This window comes from Microchirus variegatus (genome assembly GCF_963457635.1).
Source record: "Microchirus variegatus genome assembly, chromosome: 1".
Taxonomy (NCBI): Eukaryota; Metazoa; Chordata; class Actinopteri; order Pleuronectiformes; family Soleidae; genus Microchirus; species Microchirus variegatus.
The window spans coordinates 28,449,007-28,464,878 of record NC_139802.1 but is presented as its reverse complement, the minus strand read 5'-3'; the positions used below and the strand labels follow the sequence as shown (position 1 = coordinate 28,464,878).

General features: G+C 40.7%; 1 protein-coding gene across 6 annotated transcripts in view; it reads right to left on the bottom strand.

Annotated features, from left to right (window-relative positions):
• dmd (dystrophin) overlaps positions 1 to 15,872 on the bottom strand; it is a 304,958-nt gene that overhangs the window by 158,629 nt on the left and 130,457 nt on the right. For all 6 annotated transcript variants that reach the window (XM_083892996.1, XM_083892990.1, XM_083892991.1 and 3 more), the window contains exons 6-9: positions 14,767 to 14,868; positions 13,161 to 13,231; positions 9,997 to 10,115; positions 2,800 to 2,996 (exon numbers count right to left, since the gene is read on the bottom strand). In XM_083892996.1, coding sequence (XP_083749122.1) covers positions 2,800 to 2,996; positions 9,997 to 10,115; positions 13,161 to 13,231; positions 14,767 to 14,868 — 489 coding nt within the window. The remainder of the gene's footprint in view (positions 1 to 2,799; positions 2,997 to 9,996; positions 10,116 to 13,160; positions 13,232 to 14,766; positions 14,869 to 15,872) is intronic.

The following is a 15,872-nucleotide window of genomic DNA, read 5'->3' as shown; positions in this document are numbered from 1 at the left end:
CTGCTTGAACAGTGTGCATCATTTTGTCATGCTGGGAACTTTGCAGATTGATGTGGACTCCATGGCTGAACACCGACATAAAGTAAATGGTGAAATGACCGCGTTTACATAACTGCGAGCTGGAGCTGGAGCTGATAAAAACCTGCGTCTACTGCAGAGTAATTTGACCCAGGAGGGGATGATGATTGTAGCTATTCCCAATTCAAAAAAAACCACAGGTGTAAGAGGATTTTTGACGAGAGGCCTAAGTTGCCATTTTTCTATCACAGATGTAGCTGGCCAACATATTGTAGGTATGTGCCCTCTCTGATTAACCTTACATTTTAAAAAGTTTTTCCCAAAATGCTTAAAATATTAATTTAAATGAAAAAGTTGACTCACTCATGAATAATTAAATTGGGTATGCAGCATTGAGGAGTAGTTAGTAAAAATGGGCTGTGGTCATTTGGGAGTGCAGCCCATGCAAGAAAAAAAAAATTGTTCGCCTGAAGTGAAGGTGTGATGCTCACTTAATCACTTTCACACTCATATGTGTAATAAATAATTTATATCCAAGTGATAATCTGCATTCTCCTCAACGTGTTCCCCATGCGCAATGAAAAATTCAAAGGTCCTTATGTGAAGTCCGACCACTAATGAGTTTCTTAGTGTAAGGAAAACAAAAAAAACTGCAGATCGAGCCTTTTGGATAAGGTTCACACTTCGTCATGAGCCTCAACACATAACACGGTAAAGACGGGAGCGATTATATAAACACTTCATCATTCAGTGGATGAATCAGCAGCGGCAGACAAGCAGAATATCAACTGTAAGTTTGAGCGAAGCTTCAGGAGAACGCACTGTACACACAAAAGTATACGGACATACAACACGGCCTTGACCACTTTATCATTCAATATGATGTCAGTTCACTTTATACCCTCTTTACATTAAAGGTGCCATATGTAAGAATGTGGCCAAAAACGGTTACTACATTCAAATTCAAAATAGCGAGGTCTTTTAGGTTCGGTTTTCTGACGTAACTGGCAACCCGTGGTTGCTCGTTAGCTGAGACTCTACTGACTGCAATGATTGGTAGATGGCGGTAGGTGACTTCATCAAAAAGTTCAACACGATGCTGAAATTTCAAGAAAAACGTATAAAATATGTAGAATTAAGCGGACTGCTTTCAAAGGGGGTTGTTTGTGTTCATGTGATGGGTCCTTTTCTCATGTTTAAGACCTGTTAATGTGCAAAATCAACTTTTTAATAATTGTAATATTTATATTTGGGACTTTGGAGGCCTAAAGATGACTCACTCATGTTTTTGTGGTCCTCTCCAGTCTAAATACAGGAGATAAACTTATTTCCGCACTCCTTAGGACGTCACAAGATGCAAAATTCCTGGAATTGTTGTCTCGCGGAGCTCCGCGCAAGAGTGGTGGCGAGGACAACGGAATCCGAAAACCGGAAGTCCACGACACAAACTTCCAGCCTCAGAGGAGGCTCAGAACGTCAGTTCAGAACGTCCTACATATGATGCGAATGTCTTAATTACTAGCTAACGAGTTTCACTGGTACACAGCGAGTAAGAAGCTGCCTGGTAGTGGTGGAAAGCAGTTCAAAGATAGGTAACCCTATGGATTTACTTCTAAAGATAGCTGGTTCTTTGGTTACAAAAAAGCCTGAAGAGAAGGAGAGAACTAAGGGTTAATAATAGTGTGTTTTCTTCACAGAGTGCTCCAAATGATGGGAGATGGAAGAAACGTGATGCAAACATTATATTACTTGTCTGATTTCATTGGCGGCTTGTTAAAATAGACATGGTAGCTTACTGGCATTAGCCGTCACAATTTTTTAGTTTTGCACTGACATGCATGCTTAACTGCCCTGACTTGTTGTGCTCAAGTATTGCATGTTGGACCTGAAAATGTACATTTTCTCTCTTTATGTGTGTCTATTTCAATACAGGAGCACCATTCCTGCAGTCCATGCAGATAACACTGACCACAACCTCAGCTTATCTCAGCTCAAAAGACGAGAGGTTGCACTTAGATCTAATTGTGCTTTTACATTTGCTCCATTTTCACAACGCTTATGGTTAAGCAGTGATCTGCATCCGTTCAGCTGTGACTTTTATTTCCTCCTCTCACAAACTTCAACAGGTGTTGACTGAGAGAATGAGATATGGTTACTGTTCGTATTCACTGAAAGCGCCTATATCTCTTCTCAAGCCTGGCAGGACTTTGGGAATCCCTTGGAACAGGCAGGAAGAAGTAAGTACATCTGTTTGCCAGAGACTCTAAGATGTGACTTCAAAATGGATTGATAAGTGGATGAGTGGACAGATAGATGATCATTAGATAGATGCTGAAGTCAGGTTTGGGGACATAAACTACTCTGCTTAGTGAGCACAAGATCCTCAAAGAGCAATAACTCCTCTTCTACTACTGTGAAGACTCTTGTCACTCTTTAGGTCTGCTAACACAGAGAGCAGATGAAGGAATACACCAATTAAAACACATATTTCTACATTATTATATCTACTAGCCTAATAGCCTTGCAAATTACACCTCAAACTTTATTTCAGGTATTTCATTAAACTTGAAAGTACTATTATGATTAAATTAAAATGTTGTGAATATCTATCCACAACAAACCTTTTCCTCCCCGTTTGAGTCTCTCATCACGTCCACAAGCAGATGGTGGTGTTAGTCAGAGAATTGCTTTCCAAAGTGTCGATTTTCAAAAAAGTCAGGTTTCTGTATCCTGTTGTGTTTTGCTTGTGTGTGTGTGTGTGTATGTGTGTGTTGTACTCACCTGCTGAGAGTAGCGCTGCTGGGTCTGGATCTGGTAGTGCTCTTCCATCGTTGTCCGGGTGACGGCGGACGGCGTCGCCCGCGGCAGCGTCTCCACCTCCTTGATGGCTTCCATGGAGACGATTTGGGGTAGCACCTTGAAGAGCGATGTCACGTACATGATGACACTCTTCTTGTCCGGGTGAGGCACCGCCACATCTGAACAAGAGCAGAGAAAAATCTGCTGAGCATGACGCATCCTTTCAGTTTCGACTGCCTTAAACTTATTTTGGGCGGCATGTCAGTATTTGTGCAATTTTTGCTCACACTAAAAACAAAACTTGATACGATATTGAATATAAGGGCCAATTCCAATTCCTATCTTAACCCTCAAGCTCAACCCTTATCTTAACTGGCCCTCAAAACCAAGTGTTGAGGGTTATTTTGTCACTTAGAAATGGGACACCCCTTAAATGCAGATACGTCTTCAGACTGCGGGGGGCAGAATAACGCAAAAGCTGCGTCCAGTCTGTCAATTCCAAAAAAGAAGAAGAAGAACACATTTATGTCACGATTATTTATTACGATCCGTTTGTTGTTAGGTTGTCAGTTAGTTATAAGATGATACTCATACAAATACCACGGACATATTCAGCTGACAGTTACCACACACCACGGCTTATTGAAAAGTAAACCATAGCAAACGATCGTTTGTCCGCACCGGCCGGCTATTGACAAAAGATCGTAATATAAAAATAAATGTTACGCAACAATGACGTCAGAAATCCATAATATGGGCCTAAACTAAGATAATACAATGGTTTTCATCATTTTTATATCTCTATTAACAAAGAAAATACTTAATTTGTATCGCGCTCACTTCGCTGCTTTCGACGCCATCTTTCTTATGTGAAAACACGCAATGCATTCTGGGTAGCCCTTGCTCCCAAGGGTGGTCCCGGAAAATCTCAATATTGAGGGCGATACAGCCCTTAAACTTGCCCCTCAACTTAATTTTTCTGAGAATCGGGACAGCACTTGCACTAGAGGGAGCGCACATTTTTGAGATCGAGGGTTAAGATTGAGGGTTAAGCAAGGAATTGGAATTCACCCTAAATGTCCTTTATCATGCTATGAGATGGCACTTACTGACTGGAAAAGTAAGTTTATGTTGCTTTGTAAACCTCTCACTTCTTCCCCCACCAAGAGAGAAAATCATCAATTTTACATCACAGCACACTGGAGTTGTTCATCCATCAGTAAGTTCAAATATGATGTGATGTTTTTGTAACTTCAATGTTTGAATTCCTTCCTATCCTTGTACTTGGGGTTAAGCAGCCTCTCAAATTACTCTCCAGAAAATATTTGTTTATTAACTTTGCAATACTTAGTTTATGTAATCTCATTCTCGCACCAATTATTCGATGATTTCCTTTGTGACTTCGATGAGTTCATAGCAACAACCCGCATTAGATCAGATAAAATCGTTGGAAGCAGCAGTTTCGGAGGAGAGAAATGGGTCTCGTCTACATTGTTCGCGGCGTTCGTTCAATATCGCCCGCAATGAGATCAAATGTGAGCTACATGCTGGCTTCAACGCCAGGCTACACAGGCGAACAAAGACTTGAGATGAGTTGGGGAAATTAATTAGAGAGAAAAAGTAGTGAGTGGAACAAACAAAAGGAAAAGACACAAAAAAGAAACTGTAGATCTGAGAACTCCCCTGTTCACCCCTTCCTCTCAAAAGCTTGTCAAAGAACTATGGAAGCCTTCACTAACCAGAAAGGTTGCAAAGTAAGCTTTTGGCTTCAAAATGTGAATCGCACACTGACTGGTGAGCCGATTCTGACTCTCTACAGTAACATGGTGGTGAGGAATGGCAGCCTCAGTAAAACGTCCTTGATTAAAGTTCATAAAAGGCTTATTCTTAGGCAACGAAAACCAAAACAACTTCTCATTTTACAGTGAATGTGTACTTATACAAACACGACATAATACGTGACACAAGATCAGGCAGTCAAACAAGGTATTCACAGGGAAGAAAACGACAAAGCACAACTGGAAGTAAATACGCACCAGGATATGCAAGTAAAATCAAAGAACTGTCGATGATTCAAAGTAGACCGATATGTTTTTTTCAGGGCTGATACCGATACTGATTATGAGTAGTCACGGAGGCCGATAACCGATATTTGGAGCTGATATTCATTTGCAGTAAAAGTGAAAATATTGGCGTCAAAATTTTGAATAATACAAACACCAAAACTTGACTTTAACGTTTTAATGCATATGTTTATTAAACAGCTTTTCAGATTTGCAACATGTTCAAGTTTTATTTTATTTAACTTTTTCTTATCTTAGACAATAGAAATCTTTGTTTTAAAATTCTAACAAAAAGAGCAGGAAGCTCCCAGGCTCAGCAGGATGTCTTATAATATAAGACATCCTTATAAGTTGAATGAAAACTTAAACAAATAAATAGTTCCCTAATGTTTTCAACAGTAAATAAAGTTTATTTATAAAATTGCAATACAACTCCCAGGGTCAGCAGCATCTCTTATAAAGTTAACAGAAATTTTAAATAAATAAATAGATGTCTTATCGGCCATTAGCAGATGCCTACATGCGTCAAAATGCACAATATTGGCCAGGCAGATAATCGGTTTATCCTTAATTCACAGGTAGATTGTGTAACATTTAGCAACATATGAGATACATGTTGCATCTGAATATCCTTCACCTCACCCTTCCCTTCATTTATCACCAAAACTCAAAGGATCCTTAGTTTGTCCATTGTGGGCGACTATAAAAACATGGTGGTCCAAAACGGTGGCTATTCTATCTTCAATATATGCCAAATGAAAAATAATTTCACTTCAATTTTACACACTGGACCTTTAAAGTCCAAATGAAAAGAGTCCCAGGGCAGCCTGTCATGACATCCCTTACATTTAAAACCTCTTCACACCTTGTCCAACAGCCTTTTTACAACCAACTACAAAATGTACAGACCTCAGCTGCTTCTACTTAAACCAGAACCAAAAGGTGTGACAACAGTGCACCTGTTCTGACTCCTCTGGCCATGTCCAGGCCGGGTAAAAAAAACAAAAAAAAAACACAGACATCCCATTTGTTCAGAAGAAAGGGGGAGTCTGTCAAGTTGTCAACAAATGGAAGGTCATGTGGTGTTTGTGTTTATCTCATGATTACCGTGAAGACAGATAAAGCTGCACTTTCCTGGGTGGTCGAGTGCTGTATAATAACCTTGTACAGTGTTGTGGTGCCTGATAAGCCTAAAACACATTCATCCGTTACTCCAAGCAGACTTGGATCATATTTCACGTCTATCCAGTACCTTCAACAACACGACCACGCCACCACTGCACTCTGTATTGATTTAATGCAGCGCTGTATTTGGTCTGAACATTGACTTATGCCGGCTCTCAGAACAGGATAGTTTAGAATTGATTGTTCCAAAGGCCTGCTTTAAACCTAGAGGGGTCCTCTAAGTCCTGCCCAGGGAAACAGAGTCAGCTTGTCTTTTGATGACCCTTTACTCAGCAGCCATTTTGACAGGTCACAGTAGATAAAGTACAAGTGAAAATAATGTAATTACTGATGGCTGAGTTCCAGTTAGCTTCCTCAGATTCAGGTTGGGTGTATGGTTCACTGTCACGCTGTTCTGACTTACATAAAGTGAACAGAGTCATCAATAATGTGATCATAAACACCTATGCTTTCTTCCTTAAAGGCGCCATATGTAAGAATGTGGCCAAAAACGGTTACTACATTCAAATTCAAAATACCGAGGTCTTTTAGGTTTCATTTCCTGACGTAACTGATGCAACCCGTGGTTGCTCGGCAGCTCAGACTCTACTGACTGCAATGATTGGTAGACGGCGGTAGGTGGCGCCACAAGCCAAAACATGATTTCAAAACATAAACATGCAGTCTGCAAAATATTTTTTTTTGGGGTGTACTGTTGTTGGTGAGTTCAGTTTGTTATATGAACATTATTCCTGAGTCTCTGTGACATATTAGGAGGATTTTATGGCCAGTTGCTTTAGATTTATTACATAATGCACCTTTAAACGTGTCAAAAAATATCATTTTGTTGAATTAAAAGTGTTTAAATGTATTATATAGAATCATCTATTTGGCCACACCTGTTAACTATTGAATGCAGGTGTTTCAATCAGGCTTAGGGCTCAGGCCCTTATCTCCAATACGCCCAATCTTAACGCTTCAGCATACCAATACATTTTGGTCAATGCTAAGCATCCAACTTTTCGAACGCCCTTTTCTATTTCAACATGACTGTGCCCCAGCGACCAAAGCTAAGACTATAAAGACATGGTTTGACGAGTTTGGTCTGGAAGAATTTGACTGGCCCACACAGAGCCCTGACCTCAACCCCATCGAGCACCTTCGGGATGAACTGGAACAGAGAGTGCGAGCCAGGTCTTCTCGTCAAACATCAGTGCCTGACCTCATAAATGATCTACAGGATGAATTTGCACAAATTCCCACAGAAACACTTCAATATCTTGTAGGAAGTGTGGAAGCTGTTAAAGCTGCAAAAGGGGCTCAAACTCCATATTAAAGTCCTGTATAATGTATTTGAATACAGTCCCTGTTGGTGTAATGGCCAGGTGTTTGACAACCCTTGTCCATTTTCTTCACAAAAATGATTTCTCTACAGCTTGAAACATTCAAGCGGCTCATTATTGGCTTGAGAGAAGAGAAAATCTGATGTGCAGAAAGGAACATGAAGGATCGTCTTTGATTTGATGCATTGTATTAAAATTGCTGCTCACATCACAGACAACGTGCCATTTTAAAAGTTATCATTATAACAATCAACAATCCAACATCCCAAATCCTGACATCACAGCTGAGCTGCGTCTTGCTCAGGGTGCTTTCAAACCTACAGCATTTGGTGCGCACCAAACGTGTTTGGTCCCTTGGTTCGGTTCGTTTACGTAGGTGTGAATGTGATCTCTGTACTTTGGTGCGCACCAAATCAACCGGTCCGAGACCTGCCTGAAGGGGTGGTCTCGGACCGCTTTATCTGCCCTACTTTGGTACGGTTCCTCTGGTGTGAAAGCAACCAAACCAAATGGGACAAAACAGTCTAGTTTAATGCATTATTGGTATCAGATGAGATACGGGATTAGCCTGGATTTCCACCGGCGCTTCAGCAGCGCGGTTCTGCGCCGTCCTCTGCCCAGATTCAATCCCCACCGGGCGCGTTACGGCAGCGCTGCCATAAGTGAGCCAGCCATATTCACACAAGAAGCCGTGGCACGCCCGGTGTAAATGCTCACTTTGATTAGAGTGGCAGCAATCAGCTCTGGTGACCACGTCGCTGACGCACCCGGTGGAAATCCAGGGTTTAGTTTGGTTCAGGTGCCGATGGTCTTCACGGTCTATATCTATTAGGGCTGGGCGATTTTATCGGTTCTGCGATATATATCGATTTTTTATTTTCCCAGAATGTATCGATTTTTCAGCCGCGAGTATCGATACTTTAAGTCCCATTCAAATCCCCCGTGTTCTGCCCGGCACGTCCTTGCAGGAAGAGCGATTAGGTCAGCCAGCCACTAGTGTCGCTGTAGAGCATTTATAGCAAGTGACCCGTCTTCACACGCCGACGTCTCGCTCTTCCTGTTTACTCAGTGAGAGCGAGGAGATTCAAGAAAATAGCGGCGAACATAAGTCCAACACTTTCGCGCTCAAAAGCAGATGTGTGGGAGCACTTCGAGTTTAAAAAGAAGAAAGTAACAGTTTTTCGTGCCGTGTCACCGGAGCCCAGCCACCGTTTAGCAGTTAGCTCCGTTAGCCGTTAGCCTACAGTCGAACTGGAGCGGTGTGTTTATCAAACGAAAAGAGCAGCGCTATAAATAACCAGCGTACCTGTGTACTGCGTATGTGTGCCTCTGTTTTTAAAGTTTAGCGTTACTTTAGAGACTCATTTTAACGATCGGGAGTCATGGAAACAAGTCATGCGTTAACGCCGTTCATGGCCCAGCACTAATTTTAAGTTAAATGTTTAAAAGTTGTTCTTATTGACTGTTTAGGGAAAGCCCTGGTACTATGTTTACTTACCTGGTGGATAGACTGGCTGCTTCATGTGTTCAGTGTCCAGCTAAAAAAGACACTTTTCAGAACAGGCCACTTGATGCACTTTTTAACTCTCCATTGTTCATTGAAATACTGCACTTTGTTTACTATTCAGGCTTGTAAGCCACAGTTTGCACTGTTTCAATAAAGGGAACTCATTTTCTCATCACATTAATCACATCTTTAATTCATTTTGTCCAGCAGTTGCAAGCTGTAGACTCTGTCCAGTCAGAGACATATATTGTGCAATTGATGTTTTTAGTTTTCAGTTCAATTAATTCAATCCAAGTAAATGGAACACTCACAAGATGTCACCAAAATCACTTTGTCCCCTTTAAATCTTTCAGAAAATGATGTAAAAGTATCGAATTATATCGAATCATATCGTTGGCTGAATATCGTGATATATATCGCATCGTGAGCTGAATATCGTGCATTGTATCATATTGTGAGATTAGTGTATCGCTACAGCACTAATATCTATGCTCACATATGTGAAAGCAAACCGTAGCCACGTCTGTTTGCGACATTGTATCATTTTTCTGACTGGTGCGGACCAAAGCGCCCTCAGAGGCACATCCACAGGTAGGCTAGGGGATCAATCGCTAATATTCCAGTTGGAAGACGACTCACTCATCCACTGAACTACAGCTTACATTTAGCAGCAATTGTAGTGGTATGGAACATGTGTTTACAGGTTGTTGCAAGTAAAGGAGGCTACACCTTAGTGTTTCACACTGTTTCACGCTGTCGTGATGATGTCATTTTGCAAAAAAGAAAAAAAAACGTTTTATCAAGGACCGACACTGTTGCAATAATATTTGACTTGGTCACTTTATCCTCCCTTAGACAGTTTTGATAAAGAGTTGTTGCACAAAAATCAAAGCACTTCCTGCAAGTGAAGGACATTTTGGGCCACTTTGTGCATCACCAATCACGTCCTTCCATCAAGGTGATCACACTGTAGTTATCACCATGACACATCATGTTCAGCTGGATCAATTATTGCACCATGATTGAAAGGTGTGAAATATGTGGGGAGCTTTTGTGTTCTTCAGTGGAATTAGTTGTGTGTGTGTGTGTGTGTGTGTGTTACCCTCAGGGTCCAGCAGTCTCTCTATCCCCAGGTGTTGCTCTGCCTTGTTAAAGGCGTGTTCCAGTCTGTCGATTGCTGACGTCTTCTTCTCCACTGAGCTCCAATCAAACAGCTCAGGTCTACGAGGGAAACCAAAACGGAGCGTGTTTACACTGCGTCTACATTTTCATTCATACGAAGACACTAAAGACACCAAGGTTTTGCTGGATCATGTCCCTGGTTGATCATCATCTCAGACTCGTAGGAAAAGCTTCAACACATGAACTAAAGAATTAAGGGCTGATATTCAAGTAATATAAAGTTTCATGTGTTTTAATACCAAGTGTGTAGTTGAATTTTCCTAAAATGAAATACTATGTAAATTACTCACTGCAGCTGATGCAGTCAGGTTTATTTCTGGAACTAGGTTAAGTCAGCAACCATACTGTACATACTCACTCTGCAGTTCACCAGTCATCTCCTCAGTTATCAGAGGAAAGTTGATTTTTAAGTGCAAACTCTCAATTTAATCTTGTGTGTGATTTGATTTAAAATGTGTGCAGTGCTCTTTCCCTGTCGGTAAACATAATGCTCTTGGCTTGGAGCATAATAAAGCTCTTTTTTTTTTTTTGAGAATATTGCACTTTAATAACACAGCCTGCTGTGCTGTACAACACACAAACCAATCATCGTGAACATGTGTGATAGTGAAGAAGAGAGTATTTCTGAGATTAACAACCATACTTCTGTGACTAGACTAATAATCATTTGGAAATAACACTGAAGTGGAGGGATGAACTGCTTACATCTCATTTCAAATGATTTCTCCTGCTTTGAGTATTTTAGGGAGTAAGATGTGTTTTATTTTTTACTTAAAAGGAACCCCGGCTATAAAACTTGTAGTTCTTAAAAGATAAATGTTAGTATCAGTTTTAATAAATTGATATAAAAAACCTTCTTGATGTCTTCGTTTTTATAAAATTTGTAAAAATAGTTTAACTCGTATGTCGCCGTTGTTGTTTACGTCGCAATGCACTCTGGGTAGTGACGTAAAAAGGTTGTGCTGGGGGCTTCGGGACCCTGTTGTGACTGTTCAGCACAAACATGTAATCTGTTCAGCCTTTTCAATTTGAACCCGAGCGAAACATACAGCACTGACAATGTTTCACAAAACGAGCATCAAAATGAAGCGCAAGAAAGACGGGATGAGGCGAGAGTGGGACAAAACCTGTGGTGTACGTGCGGCAACTGCGTCTCCATATATGGATATACAGTGACGCGGCGACTGCAGACGTGGGTTGTCTGCTCAGGAGAGCATCCAGCGTCTCTCGTCTCTGCCCCTTTTAACGCGGATTTCACTCGCTTCACGCGGGCGTTTAGGCTCCTTATGTGGGAGAATTGTCGGACAGGCATTTGGTTTAAGTCTCCGTTTGTATCCACCCGCTCCGGTGAGGTCTTTTAGCAGCTGTGGTCGACTAAAAGCCTCAAATGCTTATGGCGAAAAATGTCGAGAACACAGCCGCGGATCTTTAGGAAGTTGTCCTTCCACAGGCATCTTCCCACTCCTTTCTCCTCTTGTCAGTGGGAAAGCTGTGTAAACTCACAGCACTTCCCTTGTTGCCTTTCGATAAAAGCCAATCGAAAGTCGCCCACAGCTGCTAAAAGACCTCACCGGAGCGGGTGGATACAAACGGAGACGTAAACCAAATGCCTGTCCGACAATTCTCCCACATAAGGAGCCTAAATGCCAGCGTGAAGCGAGTGAAATCCGCGTTAAAAGGGGCAGAGACGAGAGACGCTGGATGCTCTCCTGAGCAGACAACCCACGTCTGCAGTCGCCGCGTCACTGTATATCCATATATGGAGACGCAGTTGCCGCACGTACACCACAGGTTTTGTTCCACTCTCGCCTCATCCCGTCTTTCTTGCGCTTCATTTTGATGCTCGTTTTGTGAAACATTGTCAGTGCTGTCCTCCTCCTGTATGTTTCGCTCGGGTTCAAATTGAAAAGGCTGAACAGATTACATGTTTGTGCTGAACAGTCACAACAGGGTCCCGAAGCCCCCAGTCAACCTTTTTACGTCACTACCCAGAGTGCATTGCGACGTAAACAACAATGGCGACCTACGAGTTAAACTATTTTTACAAATTTTATAAAAACGAAGACTTCAAGAAGGTTTTTTATATCAATTTATTAAAACTGATACTAACATTTATCTTTTAAGAACTACAAGTTTTATAGCCGGGGTTCCTTTTAAGCTTTGTAAAATTCTTTGGAGAATATTGACCATTTTCTATGTTGTTTTCTTGCCCTGGGTTAACCTGAGGATAATTTATTTTTATCGCTTGTGTGGAAATAATCCTTTTTTTCCTTATTAGAATGTTTTGAACATTGGTCCTAGGGGCTGGGAAGAGTTTTTCCTTTTAATACATTTCACGAAATATTTCCAAATATTGTGATTTTGTATTTTTTTTTTTTCATTTCATCCTAGACTTTTGAAATGCCCGAATCATGAAGACAACAGAAAGCTGCCAGACTTTTAACTCAAACTACGAAATCAAATCTTACTTTATTTTCTTTATACTCCATGTCTGTTTAGAATTGATTTTACAATTCAATTTAAAATGGTACTGATTACTATGGTATGAAGGCTTTTGTGGATCACCTCAGGATATTCTTCAATTCATTTAGTGTTTAAAATGAATTAAAAATGCGTCTACCTGCAGTAAACACAGCACTGGCAGATACATTTAATCCAGCAAAGGTTTGTCACGCTTCAAACTGCATGTGTGTTAAATTGCTGGATCTTACTGTGAACAAAGAGGCTCATGAGATGTTTGAATTACATCAAACACAAGGCTGTCCCAAAAAAAAGGAGATTCTTTCATGCGTTAACATGAACAGTTCTCCAGCTGATCACATTTAAATAAAGACCATTTCAGGCTTAATTTAGCTGCCTCTATCTCACTTTCTGTCTCTTTCTCTGACTTTAATTGGATCATTTTACACATTAGAGTAAAACAAAAAAAGAATTAAGGGCAGCTTTAATATCAAAATTATTTTTCCTTCGTCTGTAGGCCTCTCACATTTTTCCCCATCTATCCACCCATCGTCTCCGACTAGTGCTTTATTTGACTTCTATTTCTATCTCTACCACACACACAAACACTTTGCTGCACTCTACCTGTGGCTGTGGATGAGGGCGTTGAAGGCCAATCCATCATTCCAGCTACTGGAGAAGTTAACAACGTTGACCTGAGGACAGAAATAATGGTTCTAGAAAGGCAGCCATATGAATGCAGTGTTACAAGCACTTTTGAGACACCCTTATTCAAATACTATGTAGTATTTTTATTGGATTAAAGCTACATTGTGACTCTAAAATTGCCCACTCTGAGCTTTTCATGTACAGTGACAGAATGTCATGGGTCGTAATGGATACGTAATATAAATAAAGTGCAGCTCCCCCTTCTGGAACGGTGGATGCACTGCTACTCATTATCAAAACATTGTTTTAACAATGTTTAAAAATAGCTTTGTCACGACTCCCCGCCGCAGTCCCTTTTATGACTTTGACCCAGAGTCAGAAGACACTGTCGCTCGTGAAACACCTCCACAACGGACGTTATTCTTCTTCTGCGGTTCAATGTACGCAACCGGATGTGCCCGGACTAGTGCCCGCAGCAGGACGATCTGCTGTTCAGGAGAACCGCTGTTTACGTAACCGGACTGGGTTTTTTCAGAGATCTCGCTGAGCCCAAGATTACAATAAAACACAGCGTTCTCAGCAATGGCTGAACTGTTTGTTTAGAACCGTCAGGGCTTCTTAAACAAGGTAATGATGCAGATACACACTAAAAAACAGCGTTAATTGAAACTTCCGGTCTAGGTCCGCTTGTGTTAAAGCAACTTTTAAAACCTCTTCTCCTCTCTGGGGACGTCATGTCCAGGACTTCGAGTTTTGTCAATATGGACAAACTATCCCACATTAGAATTGGAAAAAGCTTCTTCCAGCTACAGTGTCTCCTGGCTGTTTCCACCTTTGCATGTTTATGCAAAGTCTGTTCCCCACATGGGAGATCGAGTGTTACAACGGATTCAGATGCTGACATTGATTGCATTAAGGCCACATTATACATTCTACAACTGCGTAATGCGTTATCCAACTGCGTAACTACGGAGACCCCTCGAGCCCTCACAGTTCTCCATCGTGGTGCCGGATACACACTGCAATTTCCAGCTCAGATCAGTAGGGGTCGCTACGCAAGGTTGTTGTGCTTCTGGCTACAGTGAGCAATGGTGTCGGTATAAAGTACATTATAAAGTACAGTCAATCTGTATAAAATTCAGCAAATAAACAAAATAAAAAATATATATATACTTTTGCAGCTGAGGTGCAGTGAAAACTGAAGGTGATTTGACTAAAAGCATAATAATTTAAAAGGTAACATTTGCTCTGGTGTGAGTGTTCTTTGCTGTTTAACTAATGGCTTTAATATACTAGAAAACAATTCAACACCCAAATAAACTAAATAAAATCAAACATTAGCAAACACAATAAACATCCCTACCACTGACATTTCAAATTAATAAGATCTTTTCCCCTGTAAAAAAATATTATTTAGGACCAAGTGTCACGTCTTATAATTTTACACTCTTGCTATAAAATGATAATCATCTCATGGCATGACTCCCAGATGTGAATCACCACCAAAACCATAACTTCTTGACAATCTTTGAACAACAGAGACGGCGACTAAGACTGAACAAAATAGGAGAGAAACAAATACCTGAGGATACTGGCGTGTGTTCTGACGAACCCAACTCAGCAGTATCTTCTCACTGTTGGTCTGCTGTAGGCCCGCCATCACATCCTTCATCACATCCTTTACCTGCACACACACAAGGAAGCGAATATTTACATAATAAAAATTTAAATATTTACAAATTTAGAAATAAAGATATTATATGCACTCAGATGATCTCCAGCTTCCTTGTGGCCCACAGAGGCTGCATTCTTCATCAGACCTTCAAATCTTAAAATACAGTTTCTTACTAATTTCTAGACATAAATATGGTATTTGATCATCGGACACTGGATCTGAGATACAAGTTATTTTTCAATAAAATAAAAAATAATTAATAAGAAAGTGTCAAATTTAAAGACACCATATGTAAGAGTGTGGCCAAAAACACAAATTCAAAATACTGAGGTCTTTTAGGTTTCGCTTTCTCCAGCATTGTAGCTCAGACGTAACTGGCAACCGGTGGTTGTTCGGCAGCTGAGACTCTACTGACTGCAATGATTGGTAGACGGCGGTAGGTGGCGCCACATGACAAAACATGATTTCAAAACATAAATATGATTTGCGGTCCGCAAAAAGGCAACTTAAGGCAACTTAAGGCAACTATTTTGGCTGTTATGTTGTTGTTGGTGAGTTCAGTTTGTTATATGAACATTATTCCTGAGTCTCTGTGACATATTAGGAAGATTTTATGGCCAGTTGCTTATGATTTATTACATAATGCACCTTTAATCTAACTCATTTAACCAAGTGGGGAAAAAATGGGTGAATCAGCCCTTTAAGGTTTGAATGTAACTTATAATACAATACATATTTATTTGTGGCACATTTAAAGACTGAGCAGCTGTGTTCTTCTTTTGTAATGTCCTTAGGACCTTTAGTGGCATAAACACTGACTTGTCAATGAGACCAAAAGCTGGTCCTAATGAGGCAGAACCTTTTTCTTAGAATGTGGTTATGTTTAGGCCTTAGATTTGAATTTGGTTAGGGTTAGAGACAACACTTTGTTTAGGCTATTCAAATGAATGGAACTCTGTCCAGTGTCCTTAAATTAAAAAGCTGCGCAAACCAGTGTATGCGTGTGTGTGTGC